This window comes from Anomaloglossus baeobatrachus, chromosome 5 (genome assembly GCF_048569485.1).
Source record: "Anomaloglossus baeobatrachus isolate aAnoBae1 chromosome 5, aAnoBae1.hap1, whole genome shotgun sequence".
Taxonomy (NCBI): Eukaryota; Metazoa; Chordata; class Amphibia; order Anura; family Aromobatidae; genus Anomaloglossus; species Anomaloglossus baeobatrachus.
The window spans coordinates 275,183,735-275,202,117 of NC_134357.1; the positions used below are offsets into that span (position 1 = coordinate 275,183,735).

General features: G+C 45.3%; 1 protein-coding gene across 2 annotated transcripts in view; it reads left to right on the forward strand.

Moving 5' to 3' along the window:
- Positions 1–13,886, forward strand: part of MAFG (MAF bZIP transcription factor G) — a 19,645-nt gene extending 5,759 nt beyond the window's left edge. The window contains exons 1-3 of one of the 2 annotated variants that reach the window (XM_075349504.1): positions 1,846–1,913; positions 1,993–2,056; positions 5,539–13,886. In XM_075349504.1, the coding sequence (XP_075205619.1) occupies positions 1,900–1,913; positions 1,993–2,056; positions 5,539–5,991 (531 nt within the window). In that variant the 5' untranslated portion in view covers positions 1,846–1,899 and the 3' untranslated portion in view covers positions 5,992–13,886. Of the gene's footprint in view, positions 1–1,845; positions 1,914–1,992; positions 2,057–5,538 lie in introns of those variants that run through there. The other variant, XM_075349505.1, reaches the window with a different exon arrangement.
- Positions 13,887–18,383: the final 4,497 nt, after the last annotated feature.

The window sequence follows — 18,383 nt, forward strand, 5'->3', positions numbered from 1 at the left end:
ATTTTAAATATGAATTTTTAATTTTCTATTTCTTAATTTTTATTGTAGTAAAAAAGGGGGTGATTTTAGCATTAGATATATTTTTCACAATATTTTTTAAACTTTTTTTTATACTTTTTACTGTATTTAATAGACCCCTTAGGAAATTTGAATCTGCAATGATCTGATCACTTGTTCTACATACAGCGATGCCATAGCATCACTGTATACAGTGTGTCCACTCATATCCTGTCCACCGCCATTAACTTGAGAATGGCGGCAGCTATAGGCATAGAAGTGGTGTCTAGGTATAGTAAAGTAGCCATGCGCTACAGAATGAAACCACCTGTAGCGCCACCTGGTGGAAAACAACGGAGTTAGCATTTTTATCTCGAAAACGGAACGATATAGAGAAAAAAAAGTGAATTACAAAGTTGTAGGGCATCATCAATTAAATACGAATCGACACCTTGCATACATAAATGCAATGATTAGAACGTGTAAAACTCACAAGGCTGCGGACGTGAAGCGATACCTCATGGAGATCTTCCTACAAGTCATTGGGTATGGTCGCTGTGTGGAGTGGCCTCCACGCTCACCTTACCTGACCCCATTGGACTTCTTTCTGTGAGGTCACATCAAACAGCAGGTGTTTGCGACCCCTCCACCAACATTGCAGGACCTACGACGACGTATCACAGATGCTTGTGCAAACATGTCACCTACCATATTGCACAATGTGCAGCAAGATACAGTATGCTGTGCAGAGTCCAGATGTGCATTGCAGCTGACGGTGACCACTTTGAGTGACCAGCATTCAATGTTTTGGGGGGTCATGCGTTTAATATCATAGCATGTCTGTATGCAAGGTGTCGATTCGTATTGAATTGATGATGCCCTACAAATTTGTAATTCACTTTTTTTCTCTATCTCGTTCCGTTTTTGAGATAAAAATGGCGGCTATAGGTGGTTTCATTGCGTAGCGCATGGCCACTTTACTATACCTAGACACCACTTCTATGCCTATAGCTGCCGCTGTTCTCAACTTAATGGCAGTGGACAGGATATGGGTGGACACACTGTATAATGATAAAAATGCTAACTCTGTTGTTTTCCACCAGGTGGCACTATAGGTGGTTTCATTGCGTAGTGCATGGCTAATTTACTATACCTAGACACCACTCCTATGCCTATAGCTGCCGCCGTTCTCAAGTTAATGGCAGTGGACTGGATATGGGTGGACACACTGTATGTATGTATATACAGTATATTTTTTTTAATTTATGGACGGCTATGGTTTAATTTCTTTGCCCTTGTTTATTGGATGGTTGTTACTGACATCTGGTGAGAAATTCATGTCAATAGCACCTTTCGAAACATATGTATAGAAAATTGGTGACATGTTCAATACGTATTTCCCCCGTTGTGTATGTATATGTATGTATATACAGTATATATAATGGTGATTTTGCGAACAATGACACATGACATGAAATCACACTATTGTGGGGGCTGAAGGTTTGTTCCATGCATACGTTTCTATGTATACCGGACCACGAATCTGGAGCCACACTGTGACAATAGGAATTCCTAGTTGTACGGTCGCATATGGCAGGAGTACATCGGGCTGCAGTGTCTGCTCCCGTTTTGTGACAGTATGTCCAGCTCTAGTGCATTGTTCTTCATAGCGATGCTTCCCAGTGTATACAGTTCCATACCTTTTGTGTACATGTATACAGTATATGATTGCACACACAGGATACAGCGTGCTGCTCTCTGATACAGCATTGTGCTGACTCAGCATGACTCGCCTGCTCGGCTGCTCTTTCCCTCCCAGCCTATTTTTAAAGTTAGGTCCACGGGGGACTGTAATTGCTTTGTCTTTATTAAATTGGGTCAGGGATCAGGACCACAGGACACATGGACAGCAATAGGTTAGGGGGCAGACGGGATGATGTGCTGATAGACCAGGTTTTGGAGGTCACGCTAACACATTGCTTCCTCTCTCTGTAGTTTGCTGACACACGGTTCCCAGGGCATGACGACTCTCAGCAAGGGAAACAGCAAAGCTCTGAAGGTAAGAACACCCCATACTTTTGCCTTAATGTAGCCCTAAATCTACTAACGGATGCATTATGGGTGGAACATGTGCTGGGTACAAAACAAATGCCCTTTCACCTTCTGACTTGGCGACCTCAAGGCTAAAGTTGACCACCATACCATAAAATCCAACAGATGAAATCAGCTAAAATATCACTAGACTGTTAAGACCAAGGGATCATTTTTAGAATTAGAGGGGCGTAACTTCTAGAATGTTGGGGTCCCCAGATTATATTCCTATTCTGCTTTACTTCTTGTAACATTGCTGTTTTAACGACTCGTCATGTGCTTTTGACATTCCGTTATAAAGAAGCTAAATAGTCAGTGTATAAATGTCAATAGGTTCAATAATCTGGCCCGTGATCTGTTCGTTTTATGTATTGCGTCCCTGGTGTTGGAGCAGGTCACATAGCCCACTCTGCCAGTTTTCCACTTTATGTGTAAGACCATGTTCACATGTCCAGTAATCGTCCGTTAAGGCTGCTTTCACACATCAGTTTTTTGCCATCAGGCACAATCCGGCAAAAACATGAAAAAACGCATCCGGCGTCTGTTGCCACCGGATGCGTTTTTCGCCCCATAGACTTCTATTAGCGCCAGGTTGTGCCTGATGGCCTGGCGTTCCATCTGGCTTTCGCCGGATCTGGCAACATTTATTTGTGCGGTGGCCGGATGGAACACTGATGGGAACGTTTTTTGTCTCTGGCGAAAAACCGCATTGCGCCAGATACGGCACTGTACAGCGTGATTTATAATGGAAGCCTATGGACGCAGGATCCTGAACAATGCGGCAAAAAACTGATACGGCCTCCGGATCCGTTTTTGTGAACTGAGCATGCTCAGTAACACAACGGATCCATCAAAAAACTGAAGGAACTGATGGAAAAAACTGATCCATTTTTTTGCCAGATACATTGCATTTGTTTTTTTGCCGGATCATGCCCGATGGCAAAAAAACTGATGTGTGACAGCAGCTGAAGATGGATCCAACAACAATCCAGTGACAAAAAAGTTGCGCAGACACAACTTTTTTGACCTGCTAAAAAAAATTATTTCACCTGGATCAGTTTTTTTTTTAACATTGAAGTCTATGGAAAAGAAAAACGTTAACCCCTTAACGACCCATGACGTACTAGATACGTCATGGATCGTGTGCCGGTAAGCCCCGCCCCCTGCCGCCGGCAGGCGGCGGCGATCGGCGCACATATCAGCTGTTATCAACAGCTGATATGTGTGCCTGCTAGCCGCGGGTGGAATCGCTTCCACCCGCGGCCATTAACCCCTTACATTTCGCTGCCAAAGTCTTGGCAGCGATATATATATGGGCGCCGCCATGACAGTCACTTACCCCGCCCCCACCGGAAGTCACGTGACATGATCACGTGACTTTCGGCGGTTGCCATGGTAGCACAGGGTCATGTGATGAAGCCTGAAGCTAACATGAGTCACTTCCTCTCAATGCCGGAATACAGCCGGCATTGAAAGTGAAGCAGCAAATCTGCAGTTCTCAGCTCTGTAGCTGAGATCTGCAGATAGTGCAGAGCGATCGGATTGCTGATCGCAATAGCCCCCTAGGGGGACTAGTAAAATAAAAAAAAAAAGTAATAAAAAAAGTTTTAAAAAATTTAAAAAAAATAAAAAAACCTAAAAGTTCAAATCACCCCCCTTTCACCCCATTGAAAATTAAAGGGTTACAAAAATAAAAAATACACACATATTTGGTATCGCCACGTTCAGAAATGCCCGATCTATCAAAATATAAAATCAATGAATCTGATCAGTAAACGGCGTAGCGGCAAAAAAATTCCAAACGCCAAAATTACGTTTTTCGGTCGCCGCAAATTTTGCGCAAAATGCAATAACAGGCGATCAAAATGTAGCATCTGCGCAAAAATGGTACCGTTAAGAACGTCAGGTCGAGACACAAAAAATAAGCCATCACTGAGCCTCAGATCCTGAAAAACGAGAACGCTACGGGTTCTGGAAAATGGCGCAAAACGTGCGCCACGTTTTTTGGACAAGCTTGTGAATTTTTTTTAACCCCTTAGATACAAGTAAACCTATACATGTTTGGTGTCTACAAACTCGCACCGACCTGAGGCATCATACCCACACATCAGTTTTACCATATAGTGAACACGGTGAATAAAATATCCCAAAAACTATTGTACAATCCCACTTTTTTTGCAATTTTTCCGCACTTGGAATTTTTTTGCCGTTTTCCAGTACACTATATGGTAAAACTTATGGTTTCATTTAAAAGTACAACTCGTCCCGCAAAAAACAAGCCCTCATATGGCAAGATTGATGGAAAAATAAAAAAGTTACGCCTCTCGGAAAAAGGGGAGCAAAAAACAAAAACGCAAAAACGGAAAGTGCCCGGGGGCTGAAGGGGTTAAAGCGATTGTCCAAGTAGTGGAGAACCCCCTTAATCGGATCTGTTTTCCGTAGACTTTAATGTTAACAAAAACAAACATTCACCATGTTTGCCCCCCCATTAAAGAGGTGGTCCACTACTCAGCATTAGTGACCACAGTGATGTAAAGCTCAAAAAGAAGGCTTTTCTCAAATACCTTGTGTTGTCAATTCTGCCTCTGAGCACTGCTATTGTGATCCGCTTATCCCCATCACGTGGCCCCAAACCGCCCCCCCGGGATCTGTGACCTCTGAGATCCGGTGATGTCACGTCAACTTCCAGATGACACGACATCACCAAGGCGGGCCCCAGTCTTCGTGAGTGACTGGGCTGTGGGCGGAGTTTTACCACTTGTCACAGACCAGCATCTCTCCTGCTTGCGGTGCTCTGCAGCGAAGGAGAAAGCGTGTGAGATGCTGGGCTGTGATGAGTGGTGAAACTCCACCCACAGCCCAGTCACTCAGGGAGACTGGGGCCAGCTTCGATGATGTTGGGTCAGCTGGAAGTTGACGTGACATCACCGGATCTCAGAGGTCACAGAACCCGGGGGGGTCACATGATGGGGATGAGCGGACCACAATAGCACCCGCTCAGAGGCACAATTGACTACACAAGGTATTTGAAAAAAGCCTTCTTTATGAGCTTTACATTGATGTGGCCACTAATGCTGACTAGTGGACCACCCCTTTAAATTAAAAACACTTATAATCGACTCATGTGCCATCACCGTCCAGTATTCACTCTAGGGGGCTCATGTGAAGTTGTTACGTCACGCGTGCCCTGCTCCCAATCAGCGCCAAATTCACTGTCTATTCCTTCGGATGAATTGAACATCAACAGGAAGGCAGAGCGGTGGCTGGCCGCTCACTTCTCATTGATGGTTCATATGTCTGAAGCTGGCTTTGATTGGGTGCAGGGCTCGTTTAACGTAATGGCATTCTAACGGTTGATTACTGGTCATGTGAACTTACATACAACCTTTGACAAGCATTAATGTGCATCTTCCTTTTGCCATTGGTACTCTTTTCCTGTTTTACACTTAGGTAAAGAGGGAGCCAGGGGAGAATGGCACCAGTCTTACTGATGAAGAACTGGTCACCATGTCTGTGCGGGAGCTGAACCAGCATCTCCGTGGTTTGACCAAGGAGGAGATCATCCAGCTGAAGCAACGACGCCGTACACTTAAGAACCGTGGCTATGCTGCAAGCTGCAGGGTAAAGCGGGTAACACAAAAGGAAGAACTGGAGAAGCAGAAGGCAGAATTGCAGCAGGAGGTGGAGAAGCTTGCCTCCGAGAATGCCAGCATGCGCCAGGAATTGGACTCTCTGAGGTCAAAGTATGAAGCTCTGCAGAACTTTGCCAGGACTGTAGCAAGGAATCCCATCAACCCTCCGAGAGGGCCGTATACACCCGGCATGAGGCCTCTTATACCAGGGAAAGTAGCCGCCACTAGTGTCATTACCATAGTGAAGTCTAAAACAGAGGCACGTTCTTAGGGGTGCGACAAACATGATGCCACTACTGACCTCTCCAAGCATTTCCCAAAGCACAAGTACCCAAAGATTTCCTTATCTACTGAAAAGGTTTCCAGATACTCAGTAGGATAATCTATACAATAAGTTGAAGTTTTGGGTGCTGTGGCTGGGAATATGACTTTTTGGCATTTGTGTCTTTGCAGCAGGAGGGGAAGTGATAATTAGTGGGAGGTCTCGCACTAAGCTTCATATGACGCGGTGTGTAAACACTCAGTACAAACTTTGGCCATAAGAATGGCTAGTGACAGAGCTGCAAAGTCACCAGCTTTAGTTTCCACACTTGAAAGTCCGTAGGCTTTGTCTGTGTTTCCGTCCCGTTGAGCCTTCAGTGTATAGTGTGACGTCAGGTTGTGCTACTCGTCCTGGGTCAGTATGTGCAGTGGATACTTGAAGTACGCGGTGTCGTGGCTCCGTGTGTACTGTGTGATGCCAGGTGGTTCTGCTTCTTTGTGGAATAGTGACTGATGCCCTTATATGCAGTTCTCCTGTGTGTCGTGTAGTTTGTGATTTCAGACTATGCTGCTCCTTTTTGGATTTGTGGTGTGTGGTCATGCAGTTTTTGGGTCAGCGTGCTGTCCTGTGTTGTCAGAATGTGCGTTCTGTTGTGGTCAGTGTGCAGTTTTCACTTGGGCTAGTGAATGTTATGGTTTGTTGTCTATGTGGTTGAATATCTTATGAAGTTGGTGGCGTTTCTGTGCCAAAATTTATATATCCAGAAATGTTGATGACTGCTTTTACGTTGCTTTGATGGGAACGGCCATCTGTTCTCTGATCGTATGCACTATACTTATCGAGAAGATCTGCGTTGTACGTCAAGCAGGCCTCACAACTGACTGAGGCCCAATCCATAACTTCCAGACTTTTGTAAGTTGTGCTAAAAGGGACATTGTTAGCACAGAATGACTGTTCAAGCCGATATGGGCAATCGGTGCATCATGGCGTGGCCAAATATTTAAGTGTATCTTCCCACCTCCTTGTTTTCATCCATTTCCAACCCCCTCTGTACCTGGTTTGACCAGTCAATCTGTGCTGAAAGACTTCCCTTGAAGGTTTCTCCATGAAAGACACTGGGGTCCTTTCTGCGCTTTTATTGGAGGCCACCCAAGCCAGAAAGTTGTATGATAGTGATGGGATTGTCTTGAGAGAAGCTATACCAATAGTACCGTGGCCCAATCCTTTGGGGTAATTGATGATCAGACATCACAATTTATAGTATTTGATTGATAGTAACTTTTGTAGATTTTAAGTTGAGTAGATTACCTTTTGACCCCCCCACCCCCAAAAAATGTACTAGTTCTAATCTGTTCACTAAACCGCCTTCCACTTCTGATCTTCCACGTTTCTGGTGCAATTAAAGTCAGAATCCGTAAAGTAGTGTTGGCTTTGTAGGAGCTGGTTGCATTGTAAAAATGAGGTATTGTTCGTTATTCTGTTAGTTGTAAGGTACATAGTGCTAAAAAAGCATACTGTATACCCAATATGGATACAAGTATTCATGACATCATTGGACATCTTAATGATGTCATCATTCCTAATAATTTGCTTTGTAAGCAAAATGAGGAGCCCTGACGTAATAGTGATATCTGTACAATACGTTAGTTCTAATTGTAATGATGTTGTAAATTATAAGGGTCCAACACATTTCAAAAATTTGTCATATACATAGGATATATTATGGCGCTAATATCTCTCATACTGGTATGATAAATACAGCAGAATATACCCAATCATAAGTATATAAGGTGTGTAGCTTGTATTGTCGTCAGTACCCAAGGTCTGTGTTCACGTCTGCATTGTATTGCCAACAAAGAAACTAAAGAGTCCGATGCAGAAGGTAATATGGACCTCAAATATGGTAGGAAACAAGGCTAACCCAATGCCAATGTCCACAGTGTCATGTCAACTACATTATTACCTCTTGTTCTTGCTGCTGCCCATTTTAGACATTTCTTTGTGTTATGTTTGGCATATTACACATATTGAAGACCTACTGAATTAGTTATCAGATAATATCATGTTGAGGGTTCACAGAGCTGTACATTTACTAAATGTACAAGTTTTGTTTTGTTTTTTTTTGTTTCCATACCCTTACTTTTTGTACCAGTCATAACTTTTACAGGAGGAGGTTGGCAATGGTGTAGATGCAAAAAAACAGATCTCGGACGTATCATGCAAGAGATGCTGTAATATGTTCAACTTTTGTTGTAAATCATAGATATAAAAAGTAGTGATGAGTAAGCACTACCATGCTCGAGTGCTCGGTACTCTTAACTAGTGATGAGTGATCACTACCATGCTCGGGTGCTTGGTACTCGTAACTAGTGATGAGCGAGCACTACCATGCTCGGGTGCTTGGTACTCGTAACTAGTGATGAGTGGGCACTACCATGCTCGGGTGCTTGGTACTCGTAACTAGTGATGAGCGAGCACTACCATGCTCGGGTGCTTGGTACTCGTAACTAGTCATGAGCGAGCACTACCATGCACGGGTGCTTGGTACTCGTAACTAGTCATGAGCGAGCACTACCATGCTCGGGTGCTTGGTACTCGTAACTAGTGATGAGCGAGCACTACCATGCACGGGTGCTTGGTACTCGTAACTAGTCATGAGTGAGCACTATCATGCACGGGTGCTTGGTACTCGTAACTAGTCATGAGCGAGCACTACCATGCTCGTTGCTCGTAATGAGCAGTTGGATGCTTGGATGGGTGCGACTTAAGTACCCGATTATAATGGAAGCCAACGGGGAACTCCAGCATTTTTTCGGAATATTTCCCGGAAAAATGCTTGCGTTTCCCACTGACCCATTATACTTGGGTGCTTGAGTCACACTCATTCAAGCATCCAACTGCTCATTACAAGCACCAAGCACTCAAGCATGGTAGTCCTCACTCATCTCTAATATGCTCGTCATGCACCAACAATCCTTAAAGAGAACCTTTCACCCCGGAAAACGTTATTTAGCAGCAGATATAGGAATTAATCAGGTTAATAGTGTTCCAATACTGCCCAGCTGTCTTACTGAAAGTGCAGCTATTGGGAGAAAATGTACTTCTTTCCATCTGGGAGCTTTGAGTCATAGGGATGGTGCAGGGAGCATGCTCACTATACCAGCACTTTGATTGACAGCCAGCTCAACAGCACATCTGGGCTTACAATCAATGATTTTAATCGCTCTCTGCATGCCCTCACGACTAAGAGGAAATAAGGCATCTCGGCAGCTTTATAATGCTATTTATCTGCAGATTAATCCCGTATATTCAGGTACATAGTGTTTTTCGAAAATGACAGGTTACCTTTAATAATAGATGAGAGAAAGGCAGCACTGCGAAGGGTGCATATTGTATCCCATCCTTATTGATATCTTTAGACCAACTTTAAGGGGAACTTGTCACATTCGTCATGCAGTCCGATCTGTCGACAGGATGGAATAAAGTAAAATGATATATAGGTTTTTCGGAAAAGTTTCAGTACAAGGCCAGAGTCACATGAGCGTATGAACTGGACAAGTGCAATCTCATAAGAAAATCGGATTGCATCTGGCCCAATGTATTCAATGATGTAGGTCAGATCTGCTGTAATCGGCCTGAGGAAGAAATTACAGCATGGTGTGAATGGCAGTGTGTCTCGGATCTCGCGCACCCATACAAGTCTATGGGTGCGAATGGAACTAAAACTATTCCTACAAAATGTATACCAATGTGATCAGCTCCCCCTGCTCTATAACATCCTGCCTGCAGATCAGGTACCATTTTCACCATCACAGGTTCCCGATAGAGCAAAGACTATTATAATCAGCATAGATTATGAGTATGTAGCCTTCTCATACTTGTGGAGCATCATTATTTGCAGTAAAATCAACAGGAAAAATATCGATCAGCTATTTAAAAAAATAAAGCATACAGTCAATTGGAACAACAAAAATGTAGGTATCTGACCGTTCAATCTTATAAAGAAAACCAATATGCTAGTAAACAAACTACTGCCATAGTAAAAGTACATTTACACTATGATTCTTATAATGGTGAGGTCTCACTAGAGTGCCTGTCACCTGATTGATGAGCAAATCTCTCTTTCCGTGGGTGAAATTATTTTTTGGTTTGCTTTAAAATAGCATCATTTTTGTAAGCACATCATCCTATGTAAACAGGAGCTGTGCTGCCGAGAACAATGGCTGCCTATGTGCACAGAATCCTCTATAAGGCTATGTTTACAAAGGGCGTTTTTGCAGTGTTTAGTGTTTTATGAAAATCCATGATAATAAAACACTGCCTTTTACAGTTCCTGCAAAGGTTTTTTTACCTCAGTATTTGTAAGGGCTCGGTTTCACTAGCGTTTAACTTCCGATGCGAGAGCGATATGCTAATGACCCTCTGCTGTAAGTGTCAGCCGAGGGTCATGCGACTGTGATGTGATCTTGCGATCAACAGTTGCGGAGAAGAGGGTGGGAGCTGCCTGTCTCCTCCGCTGCCTGTCTCTGCCTATATCGCACTGCACTCGTATGACATGCGAGTGCAGTGCGATGTTTCACACACACTCCCATAGACTTTCATAGGTGCCTGTGAGCTGAGACTGGCTACCAAATGCAGCATGCTGCGACTCATTCCGCATGTTGCTATGGCATGAGAAATCAATCGCAGATGGACACTGCCCCATAGTTTTGCACTAGAGTGAGAGCAATCTAATGTTTTATCAGATTGCACTCGACCGTGCAAAACACAAGTGGAACGGTACCCTAAGCCAAATCCAGGACTGAGTGAAAAATACAGAAGTGGTGAACATGTTACTTTCCCTCTGATTGTCCCACTACTGGTTTTGGCTTACAAACACTGAGGTAAAAAACCTCACCGAATACTCAATATGTGCACAAGGCCTTAAGGGGGCTTTACACGCTGCGACATCGCTAATGCGGAGTCGTTGGGGTCACGGAATTTGTGACGCACATCCGGCCGCATTAGCGATGCCGTTGCGTGTGACACCGATAAGCGATTTTGCATCGTTGCAAAATCGCTAATCGGCGACATGGGGGTCCATTCTTAAAAATCGTTACTGCAGCAGTAATGAAGTTGTTCCTCGTTCCTGCGGCAGCACACATCGCTGCGTGTGACACCGCAGGAACGAGGAAGCTCCCCTTACCTGCCTCCCGGCTGCTATGCAGAAGGAAGGAGGTGGGTGGGATGTTACGTCCCGCTCAGCTCCGCCCCTCCGCTGCTATTGGGCGGCGGTTCAGTGACGCTTCAGTGACGTCGCTGTGATGCCGCACGGACCGCCCCCTTAGAAAGGAGGCGGTTCACCGGTCACAGCGACGTCGCCGGACAGGTAAGTATGTGTGACGGCTCTGGGCGATGTTGTGCGGCACGGGCAGCGATTTGCCCGTGTCGCGCAACAGATGGGGGCGGGTACCCACACTAGCGATATCGGGACCGATATCGCAGTGTGTAAAGTAGCCTTTAGGCTATGTTCCCATGATGAGTATTTGGTAAGTTTTTTACCTCGGTATTTGTAAGCCAAAACCAGGAGTGGGACAATCAGAGGGAATGTAACATGTTCACTTCTGCATTTTTCACTCACTCCTGGTTTTGTCTCAAAAATACTGAGGTAAAAAAAGTCACCAAATACTCAATGCGTGACTGTGGCCTTAGGCTATGTTCTCATGATGAGTATTTGGTGAGTTTTTTACCTCAGTGTTTGTCCCACGCCTGGCTTTGTCTCTCAAGTATTGAGGTAAAAAACTCACCAAATACTCAATGTGTACATGTGGCCTAACCTGCACACCTACCCTATGTCTGCAGCTTAATAGCCTTTGTGGACAACCTGTCACTCTAGACTAATCTGATACGGCAGTGCTAAGTTGGCACACTTGAAGTATGTCATATTAGGCTAGGTTCACACTTGCGTTGTTTTGCATCAGTCACAATTCGTCGCCTTGAGGAATTACGGTATCCTGTAAAATATTTTGCAGGAATCCAGTTTTTCCCCATAGACTTCTATTAGCGACGGATTGTGACTGATAGCCTTGCGTTGCATCCGCTGCGAACGGATCAGACGTTTAGTGACTGACCGTCATGCGGGAGCAACGCTGAATGTAACTTTTTTGGAGCGGCAATAAATGGACTCCGCAGGTGTCCGTCACAAGCTATACAGAATGTCTATGGTGCTGGATTCCGTCGTAATCCGTCACACGACGGAATCCAGCGCTGGATTCCGTCATGCTCTACTGAGCATGCCCAGCATGTTTGGCACACCCAGTGGGCTGTCCCAAACACAAACTGATCACGACGGATACGTCAAAGAACGGATGCGCAATGGATGGAACGGAGGCAACGGATCAGTTTTTTCACAGGATTCCTGTGAACGGAATCCTGTTAAATTACACATCCGTTGCGTCAGTTGACATCTCAAAAACGACGGATCCGTCATTGCGTCGCAACAACGGACCTGACGGAAGCAAAACAACGGAAGTGTGAACCTAGCCTTATATAGCGAGTAGTTCAAGAAAGCTAAAATGTTAGCATTGAGGGACCTGAGGTGGATATTGGAGGTTGAAAATTCGCTAAAATATTGAATCTCTTGCTGTGGGCAACATTTCCTGCCAAGTTCCTTACGACTCCTTCATTTCCGTTTTTGTATGATATAAATCTACTTCTGGCCGACGGAGAGAGGCATCAGAGTCGCTTAATTTGAGGTGTGCTGATAAGAAATGATCCAGATTCAGCTACCTTTAACAATTTCTGGTCAATAGACGGCAATCCAGATTATCTAGGTGTACACTAAAGTATATCTTGAAAACTTTTTGCCAATCATTCTGGCCCCCGTATGCCAGACGAGTCCAAAAGTGTGTACCTCTGGCTGGCTTGTATAGGTCTTCATTCTATCTGTTTAACTGTATAGGAAAATGCAGATGGTCGCATTGCCCTATACAGAGGGCCACTTAAAAAATGTATACCAATCGCTATATTTATTACAAGGGGTCCTTATGGTGAACAGATGCCTGGGCATTGATCCTGACTCGGGCTCAGGGGCAGACATATCATTGGTACCGCCAAACAGGGGCCAAAGAGGTTGGGGGCCCATTTCTACCTCCAGGTAGGCAGGTGGAATTATGCATTTTGATGAGCTCTTGGGCTGCAAAGGGCCCATATACTGTGCTTGCACAGGGGCCCTTTTCTATCTATACCCGCTAGTGCTCAGGCCACTATACTGATTTATATGCGCCCGTCAATGGTCATAAATGCAGTGCTTCCCTAACCATAGGTAGGTAGCCCAACTAGTAGCCGGACACCTGTAACAACTGAGCGTAAATGAACAATAGATATAAATGTAAGATGCCTGCTGAGACTCCGTGTGCCAGGATTTACCAAAGTCAAGAACTTTAATAATAAATCAGGATATGGAGTATCCCTTCCTATATGGATGGATAGGAAAGTGCAGAATATAGCCCGGTCCCGCGCAGTAAAGCTAACCCTTGGGATAATAGTGTTGCTTAACTCCTCTCATTAAAATCTATTGTGCCATGAGGTGGTCTCACTGTGAACGATGGGGTGTCTGTGGTTGGCTCTGCTGAACCCACCTTCCTGAAAATCTGTCTCTTCACGGACATATATACTGGTATTTATTGCTAAATTATTGTAGCATTTCATCTGTATATAACAGTGTATATGGTGTTATTTATTTCTGTATATTTGGGATGTCCATTTCTGATCCATGATCTCTGGCTGTCCAGGATTTCCGCTTGAGATACGGAGGAGCCTGCTTGCAGCTATGGATGAAATGGGAGTACCTCTGTTGTATATTATGTATGTTTGATATAAGGTCTATTTTATATTGTATATTGCCAATAAACATCTTATAAGGAGCTGTGTTTCACTGAAATTAATTTGAGGAAGGTGATGATGGCTCATTTCTATACTACTGAAAAATAAAGATATAGTAATGACTGGAACCTTATAATGGGAGTTCTCTGCCCCAATTTTCAGTGTCCCTGGTATGCTTAGACGTGATGGGGTTCATGGGATTTTTCAACAGCTGCAAGAATAGAGAATATTATAAACCATGAAATAATGACTTCCCCCTTGAATACTCTGCCGCTCCAGCAGAGCAGCCCTGGAGGTCCTATCAGCCCTGCAACGACCATGGCCCATTCTTTACGGTAGTGATGAGCGAGCACTATCATGCTCGGTACTTCTTAAGAGCAATTAATGCTCAGATGGGAGCAACTCGAATACCTGAGTATAATGAAAATCATTGGGGGATGTGACTATCCGGAATATCTTCTCCAAAATTGCTAAGGTCCCCCATTGATTTAGATTAAACTTGAGTCGCACCCATCCAAACATCCAATTGTTGGTTACAAGTACCAAGCACCCGAGCATGGTAGTGCTCACTCATCACTAGTTACAATCACTGAGCACCCGTGCATGGTATTGCTCGCTCATCACTAGTTACAATCACTGAGCACCCGTGCATGGTAGTGCTCGCTCATCACTAGTTACAATCACTGAGCACCCGTGCATGGTAGTGCTCGCTCATCACTAGTTACAAGTACTGAGCACCCGTGCTTGGTAGTGCTCGCTCATCACTAGTTACAATCACTGAGCACCCGTGCATGGTAGTGCTCGCTCATCACTAGTTACAAATACCGAGCACCCGTGCATGGTAGTGCTCACTCATCACTAGTTACGAGTACCGAGCACCCGTGCATGGTAGTGCTCGCTCATCACTAGTTACGAGTACCGAGCACCCGTGCATGGTAGTGCCCGCTCATCACTAGTTATGTGGTGGACGGGATGTTATCTTATCTAGTACCATCAGAGACCACCACAGCAACAGCCTTGGGATTCATTGCGTAAGTAAAGTTTATTTCTCTATCTGGAAACACTCCCTACTCTTTGCTGATTTAGCCTTAGAGTGCTATATAAGATGTAAGAAAATAGTCAATGATTTTGGCTTGATAGCCATGTTCATACACCACAGACTATAGAACACTAATCAGATAGAGAATGTTACGTTTTTTCCCCATTTCGTTTGAGAAAATTAACTCCTTAAGAAACTGAGAGCAGGAACACATCTCAAAAAAGTTGGGACACAGTTAAAAGATGGCTAAGGCTACTTTCACACTTGCGTTCAGCGCAGTCCGTCACTATGGAGAATAGCGCAGTCCGTTAATGCACTGCGCTATTCTCCATAGACTTGTATGGACGACGCACTGTAACGCAAGTGTCAGCGTTGCATCCGCTAGACGACGCAGTGTCGTTATTTTGACGCTGCGTCGGGTGGAAGAAACGCAGCATGTAACTTTTTTTGAGCAGCGCAATACGTAGAATTTCACTGCACATGCTCTTCTTCTCTTTTTTTTTTTTTAAATCACAAACTTTATTTTGTCTCTCGGTGGCCGAACGTTCAGCAGAGCGCCCACCCGCCGGCATGTGAGAGCGCACAGCTGAGCGCCCGCCCGCCGGCATGTGAGAGCGCACAGCTGAGCGCCCGCCCACCGGCATGTGAGAGCGCACAGCTGAGCGCCCGCCCGCCGGCATGTGAGAGCGCACAGCTGAGCGCCCGCCCGCTGGCATGTGAGAGCGCTCAGCTGAGCGCCCGTCGGCATGTGAGAGCGCTCAGCTGAGCGCCCGCCGGCATGTGAGAGCGCACAGCTGAGCGCCCGCCCGCTGACATGTGAGAGCGCTCAGCTGAGCGCCCGTCGGCATGTGAGAGCGCTCAGCTGAGCGCCCGCCCGCCGGCATGTGAGAGCGCTCAGCTGAGCGCCCGGCTGCTGGCTATTGAGAGCGATCAGCTGCGCGCCCACCCGCCGGCATGCCCGGACGCCGGCATGTGAGAGCGCTCAGTTGAGCACCCGGCTGCCGGCTATTGAGAGAGATCAGCTGAGCGCCCACCCGCCGGCATGCCCGGACGCCGGCATGTGAGAGCGCTCAGCTGAGCACCCGGCTATTAAGAGTGATCAGCTGATCGTTCACAATAGTCTGCTGCTGGTAAAACTGTAAAGAAGAAAAAAAAAAAAGCTTCCCTTGTTTTGTACGATCCGTAGCATCTGTTGTGCCACTATATGCAACGCATCTGTTGCATCTGTCACACAACGCAATGCAACGGAAGCCGTCCAACGCAAGTGTGAAAGTAGCCTAAAGTATATAAATTGTACTAATGAGAAACAGCTGGGGGATCACAGTGCTGTGTATGAAAAGATTATGTTAGGCTATGTGCGCATGCTGCGGATTTACCGAGGATTTGGTGCAGAAAACGTGCCTAACGTTTCTGCAGTCATTCCCCAGCAAAACCTATGGGTATAAAAAAATGCTGTGCGCACACTGGGTTTTTTTATACCCGCGGATTTTCCGCTACGGAATTAATGAGCATGTCACTTGTTTTCCGCAGGTATTTGCGTTTTTTGCCATAGATAATGGTAAAAATCTGCAGGGAAAAACCACGGCAAATCCGCACTAAAACCGCATGTGTTGCGTTTTTTTACCGCAGGTGAGGGATTCTTTCAGAGGGTCTGGATTTTCCTTAAGGCCCCCTTCACACGTCCGTGAAAATCACGAACGTTTTTCACGAACGTGTCAAAGGTGCGTATTGTCCTCCGTGTGCTGTTTTTATGCCACAACATGTGTTCTCCATGTGTTATCCGTGATAACACATGGAGAACCGAAACTTTCTACTCACCTGTCCCTGGCGTTGCTGTCCGTGGTGCTGATCTTCGGTCTCCGGTCCTGCCGACTCCCCGCTGCTGCTGCTGCTGCTTCCGGCCGCAGTGTAGTGAATATTCAATGAGCATAATGAGCGGGGTCGGAAGCAAGTGACAGCAGCGGCTGAGACAGCAGCGCTGGAGAAGGTGAGCATAGAATTTTTTTTTACAAACACGTGTTTTCTCCAATGCGTGTCACACAGATCACATCCGTGCGGGCCGTGTGACACCCGCGATGCCAGAGAAAAACGGACATGTCTACGTGTGGAGCACACGGGCACACGTATGCTCCACACATGCACACGGTCCATAGCAAAACACGCACGTGCGCGCAGACCCATTGATTTTAATGGGTCTACGTGTGCCCGTGTCTCCGGCACGTGAGGAAACGGACCAAACACGTACCGGAGACACGGACGTGTGAAGGGGGCCTAAGAAAAAGTCAATTTCTAGTGCGCACATGGCCTTAGAGAGGCAGAGTCTCTCAGGAGCAAAGATGGTCAGAGGTTCACCAATCTGTGAACCATACCTCCCAACCATCCCGGATTCTGCGGGACTGCCACGATTTTAGAGGTGTGTCCCGCAGCCCCAGGGCTCACAGCTGATGTCCCGACTCCTCCCCTCAGTGCAGTGAATAAATTAAATTAAATTATCATGGGCTGGGACTGGAACGTGGAACTGTGAGTTCATTGTTTCAAAGGCAGCAGCTCTACCACTGAGCTACTGCCTGTACTGAAAACCATAGGAAGATTTTGTTATCTTGATCTCTATACTGCAGGTGAGACACCAGAAGCAGATTATTCAGCTGCAGGGATGGATGAATGGAGGGAGGGATAGAGGGAGGGAGGGATGGATGGATGATAGAGGGATGAATGGAGGGATGGATGAATGGAAGAATGAATGGAGGAATGAATGGAGGGATAGAGGGAGGGATAGAGGGAAGGATGGATGGATGATAGAGGGATGAATGGAGGGATGAATGGAGGGATGAATGGAGGGATGGATGGATGATAGAGGGATGAATGGAGGGATGGATGAATGGAAGGATGAATGGAAGGATGAATGGAGGGATGAATGGAGGGATGGATGGATGATAGAGGGAGGGATAGAGGGAGGGATGGATGGATGATAGAGGGATAGAGGTAGGGATAGAGGGAGGGATGGATGGATGGATGATGGAGGGATGAATGGATGATAGAGGGATGAATGGATGATAGTGGGATGGATGGATGATGGATGGATGATAGAGGGATATATAGCTACATGACAGATAATAGATAGATACATACATGATGGATAGTGAGATAGAATCATAGATAGATAGATAGGGGGATAGATAGATAGATAGAATCCTAGTTAGATAGCTAGAATCCTAGATAGATAGATAGAATCCTAGATAGATAGATAGATAGATAGATAGAATCCTAGATAGATAGATAGATAGATAGAATCCTAGATAGATAAATAGATAGATAGATAGATAGATAGATAGATAGAATCCTAGATAGATAGATAGATAGATAGATAGATAGAATCCTAGACAGATAGATAGAATCCTAGATAGATAGATAGAATCATAGATAGATAGATAGAATCCTAGATAGATAGATAGATAGATAGAATCCTAGATGGATAGAATCCTAGATGGATAGAATCCTA